Source organism: Perognathus longimembris, chromosome 2 (assembly GCF_023159225.1).
Source record: "Perognathus longimembris pacificus isolate PPM17 chromosome 2, ASM2315922v1, whole genome shotgun sequence".
Taxonomy (NCBI): Eukaryota; Metazoa; Chordata; class Mammalia; order Rodentia; family Heteromyidae; genus Perognathus; species Perognathus longimembris.
Window position 1 is genome coordinate 101,096,956 of NC_063162.1, and position 25,956 is coordinate 101,122,911.

Genomic DNA, 25,956 nt, shown 5'->3' on the forward strand with positions numbered 1-25,956 from the left:
GTGCTTCACGGCTATAATCCTAGCAACTCAGGAAGGTAAGATCTAAGGATTGTGGTTTGAAGCCAGCCTGGGTAGGAAAGCCTGTGAAACTTTTATCTCCAATAAACTACTCAGAAAAAGTAGAAGTGGTGCTGTGGCTCAAGTAGTAGAGTGCTAACCTTGAGCAACAAGCTCAAAGACAATGCCCAAGCCCAAGGATCAACCCCAGGACCGACAAAAATAAATAAATAACCGCTCAGGGACAGAATAGCAACTGCATTACAGAATTCTCTATCAGACTATTTTCCTCAGAGATAAAAGTGTCTCTGAATTTGGCTGTCTTTTAAAATCAGAGGTGAGTAGGAGGTGATAACAGCTTGCTCTCCCCACCCAGTTTACTTGTTATATTAAACAGCTCACATTACTCACTTAACTTCACCTGTTCCCACAGAGGTGGGTGGTTCTTAGTTATCAGAATTTAATCACATTCAGGACTCTTTTTGAAAGAGATAGATGTCACTGTAAAGTAAATGGCAGATAGTAACATTGTTAGTTTGCCATACTTATTTAGCAGTTAATGCTGATTTTAAAAGATCTTTTTTTTTCCCCAATCAGGCACCAATGATTTACATCTATAGTCCCAACTACTCAAAAGGCTGAGATCTGGAGGATTGCAGTTTGAAGCCAGACTGGACAGAAAGGCTCACCAAACAATCTCTAAAACCAGCAAAAGCAGGACTGGATATGTGTCAATCTAGTAATGGCAAGACCTGGAGTTCAAATCCTAGTACCACCAATATTTTTTTTAAATCCACATCTCATAATGATTCATCTTACAATTGATGATGTATACTACTCCAGTTGGAAACATTTCTTTGTGATTCATAAAGTAATGGTGAGTTTTATAATTAATATCCTAATGAAATATGGGTATTTAGATAAATTCTTGTGTATATTTATATAAATTTCTATAAATTCTTAAGAGTACATTTGATTTTTGGACAATGTCACCCCTTCTCTCGCATTCTATGTTTTTCCTTCCCATCACCACCCATAAGTTGTATAGTTCATTTGCAAGAGAGTTTCTAGTAAGTACCACTGCTGCATTTGTTTACCCTTTAATAACTCTGTTTTTTAAAAGAAATCTAGCTTCAGAACTTTGTAATTTTCTGTTTGAGATGTCTAGAGCTTATTTGTTATTTGTTCATGTGAAATTCAATTGAATCATTTCTGTTAGGAAGTCCTGTTTGGGACCAGCAGGTATCTACATTTAAAATTGAGGCCCTAATTAAATTTCAGGTTGGCTTTGATAATCAATAGAAACTCTGAAAAACAAAAGAAAACAATGACCAGGAAAGAGCACATTTTCCCCCAGGAAATAATCCTGAGTCTTTATTTTACAATGCTAATTAAAATTCTCAATACATGGTATATTTCTGCCATAGTTTTACAAAAAGAATCCATAAACTTTCTCTCAACTTGTCTGCTCAGCAATCCCTCTTCCTCAGCCTCCCTATTAGCTGAGACTACAGCACACACCCACCATGCCTAGTTTCAAATAAAACTTATTCTAAAAGGTGAAAAATCATACATTAAAATGTTTTTTTCTTTGTAAAGCTTATGTGGCTGTCCATCCAATTAAAAAACAATTTCCTGTGCCAATAAATCTCAATGAATTTCTCAGGTTACACAGATCTTGTTTTCCATAATATGAGTCCAAATTTGTTTTTGGTTTTTTTTTTGGCCAGTCCTGGGCCTTGGACTCAGGGCCTGAGCACTGTCCCTGGCTTCCCTTTTGCTCAAGGCTAGCACTCTGCCACTTGAGCCACAGCGCCACTTCTGGCCGTTTTCTGTATATGTGGTGCTGGGGAATCGAACCCAGGGCCTCATGTATACGAGGCAAGCTCTCTCGCCACTAGGCCATATCCCCAGCTCCTATGAGTCCAAATTTGCTATGTGGTGAGTAAATTGGTCTCTTACTACCATGAAGTAATGGCATAGTTTTCTAAGCAAAGAATACTTTGAAGATCCTTTTATGGTTCTTACTATCAAAGTATGTTTGGCTTTTAAAGTTATCTTCATAACCTTATCCCACAAACTTAAGTCATTTGGCAATAGAGGAAGAAAAGAGGAATGAAAATTGTTGAAAGTAACCATTGTGCTGTGTGGTGAATAGATGTTCAAGTATTTAATTCATTCAGTCTTCATTGATTCCTTTACTCAATGAGTACTTATTGAGATCCCCCACTTATATCAGACAAGATTTTAAGTGGTGAAGAGACAGCACTGAACAACTTTGAAGAAGCTCTTCCCTTCAAAGGACTTATACTCTAGAAGGGGAGCAGTGACATTTAGCAATTTTTAAAATATGTATAATATTTTATCATGGTAAAAGAAAGAACTATGAGAGAAGTAAACAGAATGATGTCTTACAGAATTCTTAATGGACAATGTACAGTATGGAGCAAGAAGAGACTGCTCTCTAGAGGAGGAGATCAGAGAAGACCTTTGTCTTTCTTTTCTCTCTCTCTTTCTTTCTTTCTAACTTCTTTTTTTCTTTCTTTCTGTTGGTCATGGGGCTTGAGCCTGGGCACTGTCCTTGAGCCTTTTTGCTCAAGGATAGCATTCTACCATGTTGAGCCACAGCTCTACTTATCATTTTCTGCTAGTTAATTAGAGTTAAGAGTCTCATGGACTTTCCTGTCCAGGCTGGCTTCCAAAGGTGATCTTCAGATCTCAGTCTCCTGAGTAGCTAGGATTACAGGTGTGAGCCACCAGTGCCTGGAAGCCTTTATCTTTCTGAGGAGGTGTTATATGAAGAGAGATCTGAAGTGAAGAGAGATCTGAAGGATGAAAAAGAGTAGGCTTCCTGGAAGGGAAAGAAAAAAGGCAAAAGACCTGAATTGCAAAAGAGCTGAATAAGTGTGACCAAAGGAGACTGTGTGACTGAAACCCACATATGTCAAACCTGGAGAGAGCAATCAGGAAGTCCTCAGTATATCTGTGACAATTAACTATTGTGAGACAGAATCTCCTGGAATTATTGGCCCAAGGCTGGCTTCTAACCTGTATCTTCCAGATCTCAGCCCATCGAGTAACTAAAATAATACAGATGTGAGTCACCAGTGCCCAGCTGGCATATGGGTATACATGACACAAAGGGGAAATTTTTTAAAATTTAAATTGTGTCCAATTATTGCATAGTTAATAGCATTACTCTTTTGACAGTGATTGCACCTAATATGTACTAAATTTCTCTCAGTGGTAGAAGTCATTCATGCAGATCTGACAAGAAATCCATCTAGTCAGTCACACCAATGGAAAACAGCAGCATATTATTTGGGGCAGTTTATCTTTCTTTTCCTGGCTGACAACTACTTTGTTTTCTAAAGAATGCCTTTTAAAATCCATTCATACATCTTCTATTGAATTATAAATTAGTAACAACACAACTCTTGAATCCACTATCTAGTTCTCCATTTAAAATGATCCTCAAGGGGCTGGGGATATAGCCTAGTGGCAAGAGTGCCTGCCTCGGATACACGAGGCCCTAGGTTCGATTCCCCAGCACCACATATACAGAAAACGGCCAGAAGCGGTGCTGTGGCTCAAGTGGCAGAGTGCTAGCCTTGAGCGGGAAGAAGCCAGGGACAGTGCTCAGGCCCTGAGTCCAAGGCCCAGGACTGGCCAAAAATAAAAAAATAAAATAAAATAAAAATAAAATGATCCTCGAGTTTCAACAGAGAGAAAGCCTATGAATAAAGGCCAAAAGGGACAGACTGTGCTGTGAGTAATGGAGAATGCAGGAAGGAAGAGCTGAGGCTGAACTGTCAGGAAGCTCAGGACTGGGAATGCGGAGAGCACCAGCACAGAAGAGCATGGCCTGGCTTTCCAGGATGTACCAGGTTGCTCAATGTGGCCTGACTTGAAAGTTGACTTGAAAATTAAACTGCTTTTGAGCAGAGACATTATCTTCAGGTAGACATTGCTATGCACATTTTACATTAGAGGAAATACAGCCAGAAATTCTTAGTAATTTGCCTAATGTCACACAGCTTGGCAGGGCTGGATAGGAACTCAAGTCATTTGACTGTATAGCCTACTTTCTTACCTACTGTGTAATTAGAGCATTAGCAACACCAGCTCACCTCAGCATCATTTCATCCAAGTTCTAGCGTTACTCCACCTGAGACTTCACATTCCTCCACCTGTTTTCAGCTTTTGAATCTTATCTTTTTTTTTTATAAATATGTATTTATTAATGTATTTATTTATGTGCCAGTATTAAGGTTTGAACCCAGAGCTTTGCACAACTTACTTGGCTTTTTCTACTTAAGGCTAGCATTCTACTACCACTTGAGCCAAATGTCCACTTCTGGCTTAAAAAAAAATTAAATTAGAGATAAGAGTCTCATGGACTTTCCTGTCTGGGATGGCTTTAAACAATGATCCTCAGATCTCAGCTTCCTTGAATAACTAGGATGCTAGGCTACTGATGTCAGCCTTTCTACAATAGTTAAAAATATGATGTATACAGGTCTGGGAATGTAGCTTAGCAGTAGAGTTCTCACCTTGCATGCATGAAGCCTGAGTTTGATTCCTCTGCACCACATAAACAGAAAAAGCCACAAGTGGCGCTGTGGCTCAAGAGGTAGAGTGCTAGCCTTGAGCAAAAAGAAGCCAGGGACAGTGCTCAGGCCCTGAGTCTGAGCCCCAGGACTGGCAAAGAAAAGAAAATGATGTACACAGACAAGAGAATACTAATAAAATTTATATATACATGAATATATATGAAATTCAAAATATTGGAATGAAAACAGGCAAGATGCATGGAATGTGTGTGTACACTTCTATTTGTATAAATTAGGGAATATACATTTGCATACTACATTAAACAGTTTCCAAGCTAGAAAAAAGATGGGACACTAATTGTTAATGAGAGGTTTGTTTACAAAAATTTTGGCAGGATTAAAAAAAAAACAACTAAAAACAAAACAGGGCAAAGCACTTCAGTGCTGTCACAGGATGCTGTGAGAAGAGCTGTCAGCATTACTAGCCTGAGGCCTCCAGGCCAGCAAGATGCTATGGGAACCCAGGTGTCAAAAGGGAGGGGTGGGGAGGGGATTTAGCTCAGCAGAAGAGTCTGCCTGAGGAGTGCAAGGCCTGGAGTTTGGTCCTCAGCTCTGGAAAAAAAAAAATCTATAGAAGACTCAAAAGGAGGGGGACCCAGCAGAGTAGGGGGCCTATGGTAGAGACAAGGAACCATGGCAAATTCCACACTCAACAAGAAAACAGTCGCACCTCTCTGCGTCAAAAATAAAAATTTGAGAAGAAAACAGTCGCAGCAAGAAATAGCCGTGTCTCCTCTTCCTACCTCTAACTTCCTATGGTGCTGCCTCGTGCTCCATTTCTCCAGTGCCTGTTCCCTCCCTGAAGAAATGGGAGGGCTAAGGAGCCTGGTGACCTTGCCCATAGTTAGCCTCTTGGGCAAGAGCAGAATAGAAAAAGGTAGAGAGAAGAGAGAGAGTGGTGGGTGGGAGAATATTCATACAAGTAGGCATAGGGATTCTTGGGAAGGTTCATATGAAACTAGTGTATGATGGACATAAGAATTTTAAAAATTCCCTTTAGCTTATAGAACAACTTTAGATTTATACAACAATCTAGAACATAGTTCAGCAGTCTCATATATCCTGTATAGTTTCCTCTCCTATTGGCATATTGGATTTCTATGGTTCATTCATTGCAACTAAAACCTCAATTCACACATTATTAACTAATGTCAATAGTTTGTTTAGATTTCCTTGGTTTCTACTTAAGGGAATTTATCTCTCATGCACCCCACCCTGACACCACAAGTACTGTGGGCACTGTGTTCATTAGGCCCCTCTTAGCTGGTCCAGCTTCTGAAGCTTCTCTTGTTCTTGATGACACTGATGATTCTGAGAACTCACCTGGTATTTTGTAGGATGCCACTCTATCAAAATCTAGTATTTCTCATGATCAGACTGATGTTAGAGCTTTGTGGGTTGGAAATCACAGAGGTTAGGTGCCATGTTCCTCACCTCTTAGCAAGGGCACATGTGAACCTAACTTCCATCATTGCACTTGACCTGGTCTAGGTCATGGTAAGTAGGTGACTCTTCACTGTGACCCTCACCTTCGTCACCTCCTTTTTAATTCTGTGCTCTGTAAAGGTAGTTAATTTTTTTTTATTTAAAAAAGTTTGAGGGCTGGGAATATGGCCTAGTGGTACAGCGTTTGCCTCATGTACATGAAGCCCTCGGTTCGATTCCTCAGCACCACATATATAGAAAAAGTCAAGTGGTAGAGTGCTAGCCTTGAGCAAAAAGAAGCCAGGGACAGTGCTCAGGCCCTGAGTTCAAGCCCCAGGACTGGCAAAAAGTAAAAATAAAAAAGTTTGAGAAGAAACATATTCACTGCCTTACATATGTCACTGTAACACCTCTGTAAATCACTTTGACAATAAAAAATACAAAATATTATCCTTAAGTAGTCATACAAAGGAAAGAAAGTTATTCTATGCAGCTTGTGCTCAATATAGGGAGTTATGGTTCATACTTGTGAGCAAAATATCTACATAATTTTTGGAGGTTTTCTTGCATTAGAGATTTGTCTTATGTGCCTATTCATTTAAGCATTTATTAATTTAATTATAGAACCATTTAATATTTACTTTATAATTTCCATCCTAGCCTAGTAGTACTATTTCTGATAGTACTGGGATTTGAATTCAGGACCTTTGTGCTTCCTTGGCAGGCATACTACCAATTAAGCCATGCTCTCAGCTCTTCTTGCGTTAGTTATTTTTCAAATAGAGTCTCATGGTTTGCCCTAGCCAGTGTAGACAGAAATCCCCATAATCTATGGCCTTAGGAGTAGGTGGGATGAGAGGTGTGTTGACACCACATCCAGTTTATCGATGGAGATGGAGATGGGAGTCTTAATATCTTTTGCCCAGGCTAGCCTCAAATCTGGATCCATCTGATCTTAATGGGCCAAGTAGCTGGGATTATAGGTGTCAACTACCATGTCTGACTAGTGCTTTTCCCTTCTTCATTCCTTCCTTCCCTATTTCCCTCCCTTCTTCCCTCCCTTTCTTCCTTCTTCTTCCCTTCTTTTCCTTTTTTCTTTTTCTCTTTCTTTCTCTTTTCCCTCCCTCCCTTCCTTCCTTCCTCCCTCCCTCCCTCTCTCCCTCCCTCCCTCCCTCTCTCCTTCCCTTCCTCCTTCCCTTCCTTCTTTTCTTCCTTCCTTCCTTCCTTTCATCAGGTTGTTGCCACTTTGGCCATTAGGTACTCTTTTACTTGGCTCCTGTGTAATTTTAACATAGTTCCACAAGGTACGGTAGATTTCATTTTTTTTGTTTGTTTGTTTGGGGGGCACTTCCTTGCTTTCTGGAACTGCATAATGTCTTACCATGTATATTTCCTGCACAAGTCTTACAAGCAGCCATTTTCCCAAGGAATTCTGATTCCTTTGCTTAGTGAATGTAATTAGAAACCAAGTTTTGGTTGAGAGATGTCCATAGTGCTACTAGAATGCTGGTTCTCTAAGCTCTTTCAACTGAGAGAACAAAGGAATGTATGCATATTAGCAAATTATATATTTATCCCTACCATATATAATCATCTGTATCTCTATTAAGCTAAATATAGCATGCTAATGAAGAAACCTTATTTAACAGTACTGTTTGAGTTTATTTTTGTCTACAAGTTAGTCAATCATTTAAAAATAAATGTTTGAAATGCCATCAGAGTAAGATAAATTATATCTTTAAAAATGTTCTATTGGAATGACCCACATATATCAAAATTTTGTTAACCAGACTGTTTTAAATACGGTAGGAAAACCTAGGTGATTAAAATAGCTCACAAGAGTTACATTTTCATAACGAATGGTCCTTATATGTATTTAATATTTTGTGTTGCTATTATAAAGGTGATGTGCAGTTTGTAACTGATGTACAGTTACATAATTCAGGTAATTCCCTTGCTTTCTCCCAGTTTTTCTCCCCCATCCCCACTCACAAGTTTACAGTTCTTTTTTTTTTTTTTTTTGGCCAGTCGTGGGCCTTGGACTCAGGGCCTGAGCACTGTCCCTGGCTTCTTCCCACTCAAGGCTAGCACTCTGCCACTTGAGCCACAGCGCCGCTTCTGGCCGTTTTCTGTATATGTGGTGCTGGGGAATCGAACCTAGGGCCTCGTGTATCCGAGGCAGGCACTCTTGCCACTAGGCTATATCCCCAGCCCTACAGTTCATTTTTAACATAGTGTTCAGTGAGTACCATTGTTCCATTCTTATGTGAATTATTATGTCACATGAGAACCTCAACTGTGTAAAAATGGAATCCATTATTTGCTCTCAACCTCTTTAAACCTCCCCTTTTCTGGAACTCCTGTTTTGGAAAATATATCTCCAAGCTTAGGAGAAACTCAGGAGAAACTGAGGAGTTACTGACTTCTTTTTTTCTTTCTCTGTTACTGTTGGGGTACCTTACACCATTTTTCTTTAGCTTCTCAGATATTATCTGGAAATATTCTAGAGTGCTCTGATAAAGCACAGTCACCACTTCATATAATAAGCAGGGACAAGCAATTACTTCTTTCTTAATGTGTGTGTGTGTGTGTTGTGCTGTAGGAAGTGAATGTAGGCCTTGTGAATGCTAAACAAGCACTCTACCACTGCTTCCATCCCAGTTTGTTTCTGAATCCAGTCCCTTAGCTCTAGGTTTCTATTGTTACTGCCTGGGCTCAGGCCAGGATAACACAGGCAATACTCACCTAACAGACCTCTTAGCCTCTATTCCCTGCTCTGTTCACAAGTGGTCAAGAAGTTCTAGAATGCCAATGCCTTGGGCTGGGAATATGGCCTAGTGGTAAAGTGCTCACGTAGTAGAAATGCAAATGCCTATCATCCTAGCACTTGGGAGGCTGCGGTGGGAGGATGCTTGATTCTGGAATCTGGAGCCACCCTGACCTCCATCAAGAAAAACAAGAGAAATGTGAACATAATCAGATTTATGCTTAGATTTAAACCTTGCAAAATGGCTCTGTAATACTTTTAGCCTTCTTTCTATGGCTGGCCACTAAGCTTTTTTTTTTTTTTTTTTTTTTTTAATCTCATAACCTCATGACCTGTTTCTTCCTTTGCCTGGAGTTTGTTCCCGCTTCTCCACCCCTAGCATCCACCTTGCTTTACCTAGTCCTTTAATGATGACTTTTCTATAATCAAAGTGAGGTTGAAAGTTTTCCTACATGTTTTATAGTACTCTTACTGCATAGAAGAAGCATCTTTCCTGAGTCCAATACTAGGCTATAAACCACTAGAAGGTAAGGACTTTTATTGACAGGTATGAGGTTAGACTTAGTTTTGTTCCTATCAATTCCTACCTGTGTGACGTTGGGGAAGTTACTTAGTTTTGCCTGGACTCATTAATAATAGTTCTTATTTCATAATGCTGGTGTGAGAATTAAATGCAATGCTTGGCACTCCAACCACTTGATAAATGTTACCTATTATAACTGAGTTCGAGAGCCCTAGGGAGCTGTTTAAGTTAGATCTCAGTATATTTTGAGCTTCATTCCAGAAAAAGGTACACAAATATATGTATATGTTATTTGCTGTTGCCAGGAATAGCTAATTTTATCTGTCAAAAATTTCTTCCTAGCACGCTCTTTTGAGTCACAGATTTTGGCTTTTAAGTAAGCTAAAGGTTGATAATTGGGAGCACAGCCAGGAAAACTTCTCCACAGCTTTGGAATCACATGTTGAACAAATCTGGCAGCACGAGCGTCAAGCTGCCTTCTGTTTCTAATCATTTTCTTTCTAATTTAGTTTCTCTCACCCAAAGGCATTATAATTGATTTTTCATTTCAGAGTCCATGGAAGATGTCAAAAGATGGGAAGGCAATTATTGTCAAGTAGATGGAGCCCATATTTGAGTAATGTCACTCTTGGCAGCAGTCCAGGGACTAAGCAGTAGAAATACTTTCAATGGAGACATGTCACTAATCGAGATGTCAGTCAAAGTCTTGACGAGGAAAATCTCTTTTCTCACCTCTGAAATTTTACAAAAAAAGACAAGTGGTAACATTGAATGTTTGAAAGCTTCTCTGAGAGCAAACAGTAGTAGTAGACCATGATACCTTTGAACACAAGACACACTTCAAAATAAATGCCCAGAGAATTTCCCTTTTTCATAAGTAGCAAGTCTAGCTTCATTTTACAACACTGATCACCCAACTCTTTATTCTAACCTTAAGAGAAACTCCTTCATTCTTTCTCACATTCTGCTTCAACACCCCCTCCCCCCGTTATACTGGGATTTGAACTCAGAACCTCATGTTTGCTTAGCAGGTGCTTGAGCACTTTAGTCAGATCCCAGCCCTATATTCTGCTCTTTTGCCCACACTTGTTTGGATCTTCACACATTTATCCTACTTTGGAATTTTTATTTGTCCCTACTTTGGAATTCTTATAAAAAGAAATGAATCTAGAAATGTTTCTGTCAACTCTAAAGCTTATATCTTGTACCACAATGAAAAGGGAAATTAAGCACAGCCAAACATCAACGATGAATGTTGTTTGTTCAGCTCTGCTGTTTATCCAAATCCTCTGAGGTCACAGATCCTCTTCCTCTAGGAAGTCTTTCTAATGTCTTCTTGGAACGGAGTCTTCTTTCCTTGGAGATCTTACTCTGATTTTCATCTCAGATTTCATATCACATTGCAGATTTGCCAGCTCTGTATTTGTGTGTATGTCCAGGAGAAAGTTGTTTCTTGACAGGATTCCTCCCACTCTTACACAAGTAGAATCATTTGTTATAGCATGAAACAAACTTTCTAGAGCATAGCAAAGTGCTCAATAAAGTAAAATATTTGCTCTCTTCTTCAGTTTTGTGTTTCCTCCACCATGTACCTTGTGACCAGGGGTAGGGTTACAGGTCTGCAATGCAGAGTATGGGTTCTGGGTTTGAGCTTCTCTTTAATTATTCCCTAAGGAATTCAAGAAACAGTCTCTCTTTGCCTCTTTTCCCTTGTCTGTGAATTAGGGATAAAGCAAGTACTTTCTTCATAGTATTGCCACAATACTTAAATGACAAATAGTAGAGAAAGCAATTAGCTTAACAGGAGGTAAGTACTCGGGGAATGCTGTCTGCTCCTATCACAATGATCAGTGTATAAGAAGTGCCTAGAAATATTTACAATGAACAACAAAAGAAACATTTATAACAGTTTAATGAACTTGATCATTTTTCTCTACCCTAGTGATGGCTCTCTCTCTTTTAAGGATTATTTTTGCCAATTTATCCTATACCTGGTCTTCAGAATATTTCACTGCATGGGTTCCAACCTAAAATAAAAAATAGTTCAAAAGCAAAAAAGCCTGAAATAAGTGAAATTATAACTAAATAAGAAAGGGGTTTGTTGAGGGAAACTTAGAGGTTCTTAGTGGTATACATTAATTTAAATCTTAGGTTCTGGGAAAGACAAAGCCACATGCTAATATAATGCTAATGAAATTACACTAGTAACTGATGGAATGCGAATAAAGGCTGTGATTCACCATATGAAAGTAAGCCCAAATATGGCTTATTTCTTCTAAAGAGCTCATAATGTATTATAAACATCACATTAGTCTGCACAGTGTTATCATAAAAGCAAAATAAGACACAACATTCAGCAATAGTGCCTTCAAAAATAGTTTTATAACTTAAGGAACCAACTATTTCTACAAGGGTGAATAAAACACACCATAATCTCATGCATTCACACATAAATTGTACCAATGGTTCATATCACTGAAGGCTGAGATCTAAGGATCTCCATTTGAAAGGGGGTGGGGGCAAATTAAAAAAAAATATCTCCAATTAACTAGCAAAATCCAGAAGTGGAAGTGTGACTCAAGTAGTAGAGTACTGCCTTAAGCAAAAAAGCTCAAGGGAATCCATTTTGTAAAAATCCTCAGTCTCAGGTAGTTCATCGTAGCAGTGCGAACCGACTAAAATATTCCTGTTTCAGGCATTGGGCCTTCCTAGTTTTTTCTTAAGGACTCATTTTTGTTTCTGAAATAAATACACTCACTTTTAATCATTTCCAGTTCAGACTTTATGAGTGCTTTGAATAAGAACCCATAGTCTGTGATGTTTTTCTTCCTGTAATTTTCTATTTTTACATTAAAACAAATCTGTTTAGACTTTTCTTAACATTTCTTTATACTTGACTCCTGCTATTTATAAGTGCTTAAGAGCTGCCTGGAATCTCTGAATGACTAGGCGAGGCTTGTTCATGGTAAGATTTCCAGTAGGGTGAGCTGTCCCAGGCTGTTTTGTGTGTGTGTGTGTGTGTGTGTGTGTGTGTGTGTGTACCCTTGATGTCAATATCCATGTAAGTATCTTTAGGCCTTTCCTCATGAGCCCCATAGAGTCTCAGCTAGAAAACACTCATCTGGCTCTTTTGTTCAGAAGTGAACATAATTCTGGTTTAGTACATATGCATCATTTACTTACCTCTCCTGTTTTATCCTCTTCAAAGAGAAAAATCTATCTTCTGATGGGGCTGGACAGAGCCACCACCAAGCAATTTGGAGGAAAGGGAGTGGGCACCCAGGAGCACTGCTTCTCTAAAACTTTCAACCAGCCTGCCCCAGTCATCCAGAAGTTGTGCCATTAGTGCTTGGGCCTTATTTGATATAAAAGGGCATTTTTTTTTTGTTTTCTCCAAGAACTAAGGTCATTCAATTTTTCATAAGAAGTATTTGTTCAGCTGTTTTGTAATTTTGAGAAAGTTGGTGCTATTTTTTCATATTCTTTTCATCCTGGTATGCCTTTAAAAATTCCCTTTCCTGTAGTACCAGTGCAATTGAGAAGTTTATGTTCAATCAGTCATCCTTTGGTAATTTTGCTTTCTTAAGGTAAAAATCCTTCCTTGGGTACTTTCTAGTGGTCAGCATAGGGATTTATTAATATGTTAACAGAGTTGGTCAAACTGTATCTGATCATCAACAGGACACATGCTAAAGACAGGGAAAGCATCATCGGGAAGAATCTGACACACTAGATTGAAATGGATTTAATCCAAATAAATATTTATTGCTATGCAAACAAATTGGGCTTTGTACTTTTGAGTGTCAGGGGCAGGTTTGCCCACAGTTGTTAGGAAAAGTCACCTAAAACTCCCTACAGGACACTTCTATTACGTATAGTAAGGGATGCACCTTTTCTCCCCTCCCTCATCCTTCCTTTCCTCCCTGCCTCTTTCTTTCCTTTCTCTTTTTCTTTTTGAGACAAGATCTTGCTTTATATAGCCCAGGTTGGCCTCAAACTTGGTATCCTCTTACTTTCGAGTACTGAGTGTGCTAGATTACAGGCATGCGCAGCTCATTTTTTTTAAACTGTGATTAAAAACATTATAAATTTGCTATCACAATTCCTTTAGGGTACATACAATTCAGAGATAGTATCTACACTTCTATTGTTATCTAGCCATCATCACCATCCATCCCTAGAACTAAATTGTCAGATTACCTTTTATTTTTAAAATGGGAACAACTTATTATTGGATATCATTTTTGCATACTGTTGAGTAGCTTGCCACTAGAAACAAAGACTCTTTATGTGTATTTGTGTATATTAACTCCTCTAATCCTCTCAGCAAGTCTATGAAATTTAAATCACTTTGAAGATGAATTAGAGGTAACAGAGTTGGTCTTTCAACCTGGGTAATCTATGCATGTAACTCCTATGTCCTAGAGTTTCCAGAGCATTTTGTGGCAATATTCTCCTGAATAGTCATAACAAAGGATAAATTAAGCACCCTGTGTCACAGATGGTGGGTCTCAATCCTTTTCTGCTAATGATACAGATGGTTATGGCATAGCCTCATTATCTGGGTAATTCTCAGTGGAGGTAGTCATAGGTGTGGCTTGCATGTGCATTCTTAACAAGTTCTAGACACTCAAGTGATGTTTTATATAACCCATTAGAGGTAGATTGTAAACTCCTGTTGTAGAATATTGTGTGTGTGGTAGGGATAGATCACAAAGCAGTACATATAAAATATTAGTATGTCACTTTTGAAAATATTTTTGAGTGTACATACATACATGCACACATATGAATCAACCAAGTAACTATTTTCCTCAAAATTTCCACATTTACTGTATATATATACATACATATATATATATATATATATATATATATTTTTTTTTTTTTTGGCCAGTCCTAGGCCTTGGACTCAGGGCCTAAGCATTGTCCCTGGCTTCTTTTTACTCAAGGCTAGCACTCTGCCACTTGAGCCACAGTGCCACTTCTGGACGTTTTCTATATATGTGGTGCTTGGGAATTGAATCGAGGGCTTCATGTATACGAGGCAAGCACTCTTGCCACTAGGCCATATTCCCAGCTCTTTACTGTATATTTTATTTCAAGAAAAATCACCTGGGAACCCTCCCCCTCCTACGCTTTTTAGTAAGTATCCCTCCATGCAGGGTTACTCCAGGAAGTCCTTGGCCAAGAAGTGGGGGTGTAGGAGTGGTGGTGGTCCAGGAAATTGACAGTCCTTGGAAGGGACAGAAATTCTTTGACTCATGTGCTTCAAGAACAAAGGTTTCTGAAGGAGCAGTGAAACCTGGCTTATAGTCAAGAGGACATCTAATTTGGGATGCAAAGTCAAAATGTTACTTTGCTCAGAAGAGGACTGATCCCCAAGGACAACATCCTGTAGGAAATTTAAATCTTTCCTTATTAGGTAGGCACATGAAGCTCCTCCACATGCTCTTTTTATATGTAACTGATGACTCTTGCTTTTTTGGTGTTAGCTATCCTTGTGGTGTACCCTGGATAAAGGCACAGAACAAAAGACTATGGTATATGCTGTACACTTATTGTGGGAAATATATACTGGTGGACTAAACTTAGTTACATTGAATATAAAATATCAAATATGCTGAGACCATGGGGGTAAGAAAGCTGATAGCTTTGTCATACAGATGTTTTTGGCTTTTTGCTTCTAATATACCGGAGATATCTGGAATAACTATTCAATGACTTACTGAGCAGCAACTAAGGACAGGTGAGGTGGTCTGCGTTATCAGGGCTCCACCTTCCTTCTATCTTGTTCAAGCTCATGATCTAAAAAGGTACCACCACCTGTTTCAGGCAGCATACTATAGGAATGAAACCAAATTTCTATTTATTTTCACCTACTTACAAGGATGTGGAAAATCTGTTAATCCTTGACAATCTTGCGTAAAATATGAGGGCATCATAGCTGGGAATGGTGGCACATCCTGGTCATCTTTGCTACGTGGGAGACTAGAAGATAGTATTTCCAGGCCAGTCTGGGTAGAAAAATCCCTAAGACTCTGTCTCAATGGAAGCAGCTGGGCCTGGTGGTATCCACTTGTGTGGATCATGATCTAGGTCCACATTTAGGTAGGAAGTGATTATCTAAAAAATAATCAGTATAAAAAAAGGACTAGAGGTGCAATTCAGTAGTAGAGTGCTGACCTTGCAAGTGCAATGTCCTGAACTCAAACCCTAGTACTGCAAAAAAAAATAGTGAATAAAAGAGCATAATGAGAGCTGACACTATACCCTCAGCTACAATCAGTTACAGGATCTTAGTCTTCACAATATAGACATGTTGGATTAGATACTTCTACTGTGATGGCTATTCTATGCATTGAAGAGTGAGGTTAGTGGTATCCTTGGCCTCTGCCCACATGCAGTATCCTAGTTGTGACCATCAAGAATGCCTTTAGGTATTACCAAGTATTCCTTCAGGATGCCATCTCCACCCTCTGTTCAGCACCACTGATTGTGTACATGAACTTTGTTAATCACGAGGAAAAAAAACCCATGAGATGACTTCAGATTGATGAATTTTATGATAGAAATAAAATACAGTAAACCCAGATAGGGCTGAGATAAGCATTTGTTACACATGTAAAAGTCTTTGGGAAAGATTGAATATGGCTTGTTCCAAGAATTGAGCAGGCAGGATGACAGATCTGGTAAGATCTCCGGTGTTTAATCTTAACTGAAATCGGAAATAATGCAGAAACTTACATGAAGTAGGAATGGCATGATCTACATTGAAGAAAATGCATGTGCTTATATGAATGATTAAGATGCAAAACTAAATTGCCATCAAAATAGTACAAATGAGATATGATGGTAAATTGTTTGGTAGTTAGTAGAAATGGAGAAACAGTATTGAAGGCAAAAACTAAGGAAGGAGGATGGCTAAGACAACCTTTGATTTACCCATCTGACTATGAGGAAGATCAAGTGTTAAAAATAAAAAGGATGTTTTCCACACATCTTCAAATTTAGTACAGGTCTTTACAGACATGCCCTCTATATTCCTGTATTCACTTTGTGTTAACTCATATGGTTTAGGAAGCTAAAGTTGGGTTACTACTTTCACTGGTGTTTTCAGGGACATACTCCTCTCAGAAACCATGGAGGAGAATCTGTTTCTTGCCTTTTCCAGCTTCTGGGAACATCACTCCAACTGCTGCCTCTGTGTGCTTTCTTTCTCACTAGGATACTGATGACTGCATTTATGATTCAGTACCTAGGATAATCACTTCATGTCAAAATTCTTAATCATATCTTTTGCCATGGAAGAAAACATTTCCACTATTCAGGGATTAAGACAGATGTATACTGGGAGGTCTGATTTCAATCAACCAAAATTCCTGATGTGTCTGAAATTACTTGTGGCTAGAGGAGGAGGGGCGAGTACTCACTTGCATAGGGATGTCTGTGCAGATAATGTCACGTCACTAAATGAGGGAATGTTTAAAAAATGTACATCTTTATAAGTGAATTTTCTGGATTTCTGAGAAAGGAAAGCTAAGAGGTAAAGGAATACATGAAGGCTCCATAGGCTTTAGACAAATCATTGTAGATACTGAAGTAAGATGTTAATGCTTACAAGTACAGCTGTATTTGCACACTAGATAATGATACTCAAATGCATGGTATGTCACGTGAGGAGAGATGGGCATGAGCCATCAGCTGGGAGGGACAGGGAGGGAAAACAACATGTAAGCTGTGGCTGGCAGGTCCAATGAGAAGGGAGTGGCATTTAAGAACTTTCCAAAAATGGGTAATGTTTAGAGATCCAGGCAAGTTTGTGACATGGGGACAGCTTCGGAAAGTAGTTACATTCAGTTCTAGCTGAAAGGTCAGAAGCAGGACTCTCACTAGAAGGGAATCCAGGTTCCCCAATGTACTGGAATAAAGAATCAAGAAAGCCAGGTGCTGTTGGCTCACACTTGTAATCCTAGCTAATCAGGAGACAGAGATTTGAGGATTATAGTTTGAAGCCTGCAGGAAAGTTCATGAGATTCTTATTGCCAATCAACTATCAAAACCAGCTGGAAGTAGAGGTGAGAAAAAAAGAACCAATAAAGAAGCAGGCCCTAAGGAACCAGGAATCTTTATAATCCTATTTGGGTCCAAGATGGTGCTGGACATGCAATAAGGATGACTCCTGCCAAATTCGAGAGTGCTTAGCTAGTGCTTAGGTGCTGCTTCCTCGGAATCAAAACCATAAGCACTTTCCCAAGTAGGAAGTAAGTATGCCTAACCCACTCAAGTCTGACAGAAAGGGGCAAGAATAAGTCTTTTGCTTGAATTATATTACAGCTGAAGACAAAGTTGTCATTACTAACAAGAAGAAGGAATAAATATGTAGTATAATTACATCCTGGAATATATAGTTCCTCATATAATAGGATTTGCTAAACATCACTGGAAATGAGAGTAATAATAATACAACTTAGAAGACAGTTTGGCACAGAGGTAAAGTACACAAACTCTGGAGTCAAATTTCTTGGTTAAACCCTGGCTATGTGCCAATGTTATCTAGTAGTTTTCCATTTTACTTTAAGAAACTGTTCAAAGTTTTGAGGCTTCTATGAAACAGATCTGTAAAGCTGAAAGAGTAACGGCAAAAGCACTTTCAAATCCTCTTTTCAGAGTATTTGTACTCTTCTTGCTACACTATCAGAACAACTTTGAGAATCACTATTTTATCCAAATTCTTATGGTTAACCCTGACCTAAATTTTATTATTGTCATTTTGGAGATGAAGAAATGGAGGCCTTGCAAATTTGAAAAACTTGTTCACATTCACATGATTAAGTGCTGAAGCTGGGATTTGATTTTAGTTCTGCCAATTCTAAAGCTGTGCATTCCCTCTATATTAGACTTGATTTTTGTAGAGTAGGCAAACATCTTAAATACTCAGTATTTGTATATTTACTGATGTAGCTCTCACTTTGGTACTTTAGTCCTTCTTTCCTTCCTTCCTTCCTTCCTTCCTTCCTGTCCTGGGCCTTGGACTCAGGGCCTGAGCACTGTCCTTGGCTTCCTTTTGCTCAACGCTAGCACTCTGCCACTTGAGCCACAGCGCCACTTCTGGCCGTTTTCTATCTATATATGTGGTGCTGGGGAATCGGATCCAGGGCTTCATGTATATGAGGCAAGCTCTCTTGCCACTAGGCCATATTCCCAGCCCCTCACTTTGGTATTTCTAAGTATATACTTGGAGCTATTATTTGTTCAGTTCTCTTTTATCTCAACATTCCACTTTGTTATTAATGGTGTTGTCAGCCCATATGGGAAAACTCATATTTCTTTCTCCTTTTACAAATGTCTCCATGTATATGTTTCCTAGCAATAACTTCTGACTTTTATCTGAAATAAAATGACATACTTGCTCATTCCATCTCTACAATAAAAAATTAAATACACATGAAGTTGGTATTTAAAAAAAAACAAGAAAAAAGATCAGAGAATCAGAAACTCCAGTTGTAATTTTTGATTTTCTTTTATATTTAGGTCTTTATGACACAAGGAAGTGAATTTTCATGTCTAAACATTGAAACAAACCTAAGTCCTATTATTTCTATTACTGCCTCTATCTGTTTGGATAGAAAAATATATAATGTCTAGCTTCCAGAATACAGAAACATTTCAGAGAAACTGTATGACACCAGTGTATGTATGTCTGAGGTAATATTTGCATAATTGGTAACTTGTAACTACAGAAAACATTGCTTTTCTGGATGTAATACATTAAAATTTTAAATGAAGAATTCCACATTGTAAAATCAGTTCAGTGTATGACAGTTTATGCAAATAGATGTAAACTCTCTATTACTAGGTAAACTTGAAAAGGTGTAAAATTTACTATTTGTTACTGAAACAATGTCAATAAAAAAGCAGTCCAACAGGTGTGGAAGCACAGTAACAAAAATAAAATTAATATAGCTTAGTAAACCACATTACAGTACCATCAGGCTTAAAAAAACTATGACTATTGTTTTTATTTTTCTTTGTAGTGACCCTTGACCCTTCTTTGCAAACTCTGGTGATTCTAATCATGTATCCTTATATTCAATTTTCCTATGTGCAAATTTGCTGATACTGAATAGTATTTTCAAACATATCATCATAAGCATCTGATTATGTAGATTATTACTGAAAATTCATCAAAGCTTTCAAAGCTATTAATGGTTTCATGCAACCTAGAATACTCTAATTTTGGAAGTAAATGGCTAATGCATTTTTCATGTTGGTAAAAGCCACCATTTACCAATATTAACAGCAATATGTAAATATGATATTAAGCATGCTTATATATTTGTAAAGATCTGGAACACACACTTTCTATCTGAAACATTATCAAAAAATTTGATGTCAGTACTACATGACCTATGTGTATTGTTAAAAAATGTAGGCCAGTCATAAATTTTTCAGAATTAAGTTTTAAATTTTCTATTGGCTAACATGAAAGCAAATTTATTATCTTGATATGATGTATCACAGTCTTCTTTTAGAGAAGTTCACTGTCCTTTCTTATTGCCTTTATCTAAACGATTCTGAAAAAAGACATATAGCAAAGAGTGAGAAACATAGAAACATATTCATAGATATAAGCACTTTTTGAAAATCTTCTCTTCTGTGTCTAGTTACCAATTTTGAGAATAATCACACATGAAAATATGGACTGATGCAAGTCTCAAAATTCAAACATGATGAAGTTTTGAGTCTTGGTTGGAAAATATGTAGAAGGGGGAATGAACATTTGCCAAATCAACTTTTTCCATGTCTTAACCCATTTTACTTGTTTCATAGGTACCTACAGGAAAACAAAATTTTTAAAATTCCACTACTACAAACCTAATTAAGATTTTTGACTTTGAATCCCAGCTTTAACTGTTCGTTTTTTTTTAAGTTCAGTGACGGGATGTATTCTTTAACATCTCTTATTGTTTTCTGTTCACAAGGAATATTAAAATATTTTGGTTCATTGAGTTGGCATGGGGAATAAACAAAGCAGCATTTAAGAAACTATTAGCCAAGTGCCTTATTCAAAGAATGAATGTTATTATTTAAAAAATGAGATACAGGGCTGGGAATATGGCCTAGTAGCAAGAGTGCTTGCCTCATATACAGGAAGCCCTGGGTTCGATTCCTCAGCACCACATATATAGAAAATGGCCAGAAGTGGCGCTGTGACTCAAGTGGCAGAGTGCTAGCCTTGAGCAAAAAGAAGCCAAGGACAGTGCTCAAGCCCTGAGTTCAAGCCCAGGACTGGCAAAAAAAAAAAACCAAAACAAGGTTTACACACCTGTTATCAAACAAGGCCCAACTCAACTCTCAGTATGGCACTTGGTATATCTGGGATGGAGTTCTTTTTCCAAGGAACTAGTATAACAACTATTTTCTTGGGAAGGGATTACACAAGAAAGCATTTGCATCCTTTGTCAAGAATGTAGAATTTCTGGGCTGGAAATATGGCCTAGTGGTAAGAGTACTCGCCTCGGTATACATGAAGCTCTGGGTTCGATTCCTCAGCACCACATATATAGAAAAAGCCAGAAGTGGTGCTGTGGCTCAAGTGGTAGAGTGCTAGCCTTGAGCAAAAAGAAGCCAGGGACAGTGCTCAGGCCCTGAGTTCAAGCCCCAGGACTGGCAAAAATGTAGAATATCTGAGGAGAAGTTTTTTTTTTTTCTTCCCCTTTTTGGTTCTCTCTGTGTGTGTGTGTGTGTGTGTGTGTAAGTGTGTGTGTATGTGTGTGTGTATGGCTTGAGGAAATGTATTACACATTCTTTAGTAATGAAAAGAGTTATTCCTAGCTATTACAGTTATTTTTAGCTGTTACTACAATGAAGATATTAAGCAATTGACACTGGCCATAAGCAATTGAGGTTATTATGAGGCCCTGGATTTGGTATCCAACCCTATAGAAAAAAATGTTACTGGGAAATCAATTCAGGTTAATAACTGGCACCAGAAAAGAAAAAACAAGCCTAGTACAAATGTTTACAATTAACTCTTGTTGAACTAGAAAAAGAAAGCAAATCTATGGTTCAGATTTGAGTTAATAAGAATGTGGAGTAGAACTTCATTTTTGACCTCACTTAGGCATGAATTGGCAAACAATAAAACTCAAACATTTCCAAAACTCATTTGTTTTTTTTTAGTGCTGCTATTTTTTGTGGTTCAATGTTTTTTTCCTTAAAACTTCACTGAAATTGTAATGTTCTAAGTTAGCATGTTAACAATTCTTTGTTATAATTATCTTATTTTTAGTTGCAGCATCTTGAGCCTCACCCTCCAGGTAAGTCTGGCTTCTTAGATCATTTAAGAAAGCCAAGATTAAGTACAGTCTGTTTTTTTTTGGGGGGGGGGGGCGCTGTTGTATTGGTATATGAACTTAGGGTCTGGTACTTGCCAGGCAGGTGCTTTACCACTTCACCCATGTCTTCATCCAAGTATGCCAAATTGATTTGGCACATAATCCAAATAGTTTATTTCAAAAAATTTAAGAACATAAAATTCATGTCACTCACCTGAAGTTCTGAGTGTTCTTTCAAGAGTTGGTCATATTCTTTTGAAAGTCTCTCTGACTGAACCTTCATACTCATTACATCATTTTGTGCCTTAAAAAGGGCTAAAATACAAAAAAGAATGTTGCTTTCAAATATTTTCAAAATATCATAAAGTTTATAAGACTCAGAGAACCACTATGTAGTCTTTACTTCAGTTTGCTGTAACTGTTGTGCTACTTATAGTATTGCATTCTGTCTCTAGACACAATTATTTTGTTGGATAATTTGAGAATTTTGATTTGTAGACATAATGCCCTTTACTACTGAGTATGTTACTGTGTATGTCCTAAGAACAAAATATTTTCTAATGTAAATCGTTACTAAATTGAGGAAATTTACTATGAATACTTATTATCTTTTTATTTTGTGTGTGTGCTAGTACTGGGACTTCAAGTCAGGCCTGAGGCTATTCCTTAGCTGTTTTTCTCTGAGTATTTTTTTTTTTTTTTCATTTCTGGTATGATGGTTCAAACTGATCCTACAAGCTCATTCTATATTTTCCCTGAATCATCTGGGGCTCAGACATTTAACAACAGTTATCAGAAGGGTATGTTTCTGAAAAAAACCCGCTAAAGCACTTTTCTTTTCAATCTTCCTAATGATAGGTAACTATATTCTTATAAGAACAAAAAAATCACTTTGAACACAAAGTTGGAAGTATAAGAGTATGTAAATTAGCACTTAGAGGTGTGTGTGTGTGTGTGTGTGTGTGTGTGTGTGTGTGTGTGTGTGTGTGTGTGTGTAGCATGGTAAAGTCCTAGGCCTGATCCTCAGAACCACGAGAAAACAAATGCTTCTCTGATGCATGGGTGATGGGAATCTTGGTTGCAATAAGATAAAAACAACTATGTCTTCAATCAAACCCAAAGTAGTCAGAATAGCTCGAAAAAAACCACAAAGAAAATAGATAATTCTTAAAAAATAGCTCAGGCTACTCCTGTACAAATAAACAGTATTTTAGATTCCATTCTGGTACAAAAGGAAAAGCTAAAGCACTGAAAAATGAGGCAGGAAATATACAAGATAAGCGTGTAGTACCAAAAAGTAAAGAACTCTAAAAACAACAAAACAAAACAAAACAAAAACCCCAACCTCCCAACCAACTAAAAATCCATAATGAGGATTAAAGGAAATACTCAATGGCCCAAATCATACAACTTGTACAACACAATAATTTAATCCAAAGTACAAGATAAATATTCCTGAGTTCACACTGACATAAATGAGTAAATAGGGTTGAGGACAAATCAATACAGGAGTAGAGACATGCCTCTTCATTTCTTAAATGTGGGCCATTAAAAGTACCTTCCTTCTTGAGATTATCTTAAGAAGAGAGTGGGGATGCATGGAAGCAGTGATTTTATAGTACAGAAATTTAACAAGGTCAACATCAAGAGTGATACGTCATGTTAATTTTATGTATTCTTGAAATAATGTGAAGAAATGGCTATTTATTCTTGTGACCTTCTCAATACCCACGTAATCCCAGTCTAATAATAATAGAAAAATATGAGATAAGTCCTAATAAATAAACAAAACATATAACCAGTGCTTTTCATAATTGTCACAATCATCAAGATTAAGGAAAATCTGAGGATCTACTGTAGCCATACATAATATGGTATCCTCACTGAAATACGGGAATAGGAAAAAAAACATCTAGTGAAAACCAAGGTAATCTGAGTAAGTCATGGACATTAGTAAATAATAATGTGTCAATATTGGTTTATCCAACTATACAATTGTGCCATATTGATATAAGACATTAATAAAGGGAAAGTGGGTGGGGGAATACGGGAATTCTCTATGTCACCTGTGTTTATGTAAAAAGCATATAAAAATCACAATGGGAAGCAAAACAATAAAAAAATACAAGATTAGAAGTAATGAAATTCACTAGACTATTTAAGTAATAACTAAGATGATTAATGATTTAGTAAATTTCTTTTTCTGAAATATAATTAATTAAAACTCATTCTGTAGAAAGTTTTCTGATGTTCTAAATTATGTTATAGTATTTAAAACATGCATTAAACAAACCAAAGTATGCTGAAAAAAATTTGGGCAGTGAAAGTTATACATGACAAAAACAGATGAAATGCAATTAAAAAAGTCAAAGTAGGGCTGGGGATATAGCCTAGTGGCAAGAGTGCCTGCCTCGGATACACGAGGCCCTAGGTTCGATTCCCCAGCACCACATATACAGAAAACGGCCAGAAGTGGCACTGTGGCTCAAGTGGCAGAGTGCTAGCCTTGAGCGGGAAGAAGCCAGGGACAGTGCTCAGGCCCTGAGTCCAAGGCCCAGGACTGGCCAAAAAAAAAAAAAAGTCAAAGTAGAGGAACAACTTCTATGGAAAGGGTTTTAAGTCGGGGGTTGAGCATGCCATAATTCTAGCACCTGGAAGAGGGAGAGGCAGTAGAAACAAAACCAAATTTAACCTACATAAAATGAACAAACAAAACTAAAAAAGAGGGGAGGTTGAAGTTACTTAAGGAATCTAAATATCCTATGATATTTATAATTAGAGTTCTTAAAAGTAGATTTTAGTTGGGTGCTAATGACTTGTGCCTGTAATTGAAGTATTCAGGATGCTGAGATCTGAGAATCATAGTTTTAAGCCAGCCAGGACAGAAATGTATGAGATTCCTACCTCCAATTAACTACCCCCAAACAGGAAGTGGAGCTGTGTTTCAAAGTGGTAGAGCCTTGAGCAAAAAAGCTCAGGGACAGCACCTAGGCCCTAAGTTAAAGCCTCAGGACTCACCAAAAACAAAAACAAAAAGTTTCTAGAATGAAATCACCAACTATCATCAAAAACCAAAATACTAACAGAATACTAAGCGCCTTGAAAACAGTTAAGGCAAGACCTTTGCTGTTTTTATCAAGAATATGAGAGGTTACTTTTTTCCTGAACTTTTAATAAGAATATACAAGAGATTTCTATTTTCCCTATTTATGAAAGATGCAGTTATTACAGATGAAAATTGTCCTTAAGACAAGGGAGTCACCCATTCAACAATGTATAGAAAATCTATGCATCGGGAATTTTTCAAAGTGCTTAGGAATACAGAGTATTGCTTTCTCTTTAAATTCATTTTGATAGTGGAGGAAGAAGACACACCAATTAATAGACCAATCAATTTTACCTATTTGCATGACATGAAAGGTGTCATGCAGACAGATAAAACAGGGGAGTAAAGAATGACTCCAGGTGTTGGGAATATGGCCTAGTAGCAAGAGTACTTGCTTCATATACATGAAGCCCTGGCTTCGATTCCTCAGCACCACATATATAGAAAAAGCCAGAAGTGGCACTGTGGCTCAAGTGAGCAAAAGAATCAAACTTTAGAATCCATTTTGGCTGCTTGGAGGATTCAGAAATGATATCTCAGTAGTAATAGCATATGTAGGATCCATATTTAAAATTCCAAATGCTACTGTTCACTTAAAGAAGCCAATTAGATAGTAAAAGACTAGGGGAAGAAAAGCACAAGATGAGGCTGGGACATTCTGTTATACTCTAATATGTTTACTAAGTAAGAGAGCCTGTAAAAAAAAGGGGGTGGGGGAAGGACCCAGCTTGAAGAAGATTCTTATTGGCTAAATCTTAAGTTAGCTTAAACAGTAAAATGTAATGCTTATAATGAATTATAACAAATATGGTCTACAAATAATTGTGAGAAAAGTTAGACTTGTCTTTACAATAGAATGGTAACTCACAAATGAAGATAGAATCGAGAATATTATGTTTTTTGCTTTTTTTTTTTGCCAGTCCTGGGCCTTGGACTCAGGGCCTGAGCACTGTCCCTGGCTTCTTTTTGCTCAGGGCTAGCACTCTGCCACAGTACCACTTCTGGCCATTTTCTATATATGTGGTGCTGAGGAATCGAACCCAGGGCTTCATGTATACGAGGGAAGCATTCTTGCCACTAGGCCATATTTCCAGCCCCAGAATAAAGAATTAAAAAAATCTCCATTTGGAAAACATAAAATATTAAGAAAAGTAATACTATAAAGACACATGAGACAAAAATCA

General features: G+C 37.7%; 1 protein-coding gene across 1 annotated transcript in view; it reads right to left on the reverse strand.

Moving 5' to 3' along the window:
- Positions 1 to 19,859: 19,859 nt before the first annotated feature.
- Positions 19,860 to 25,956, reverse strand: part of LOC125346889 (B-cell receptor-associated protein 29) — a 36,186-nt gene continuing 30,089 nt past the window's right edge. The window contains exons 7-8 of the mRNA XM_048339810.1: positions 21,881 to 21,981; positions 19,860 to 19,902 (exon numbers count right to left, since the gene is read on the reverse strand). Coding sequence (XP_048195767.1) covers positions 19,867 to 19,902; positions 21,881 to 21,981 — 137 coding nt within the window. The 3' untranslated portion in view covers positions 19,860 to 19,866. The remainder of the gene's footprint in view (positions 19,903 to 21,880; positions 21,982 to 25,956) is intronic.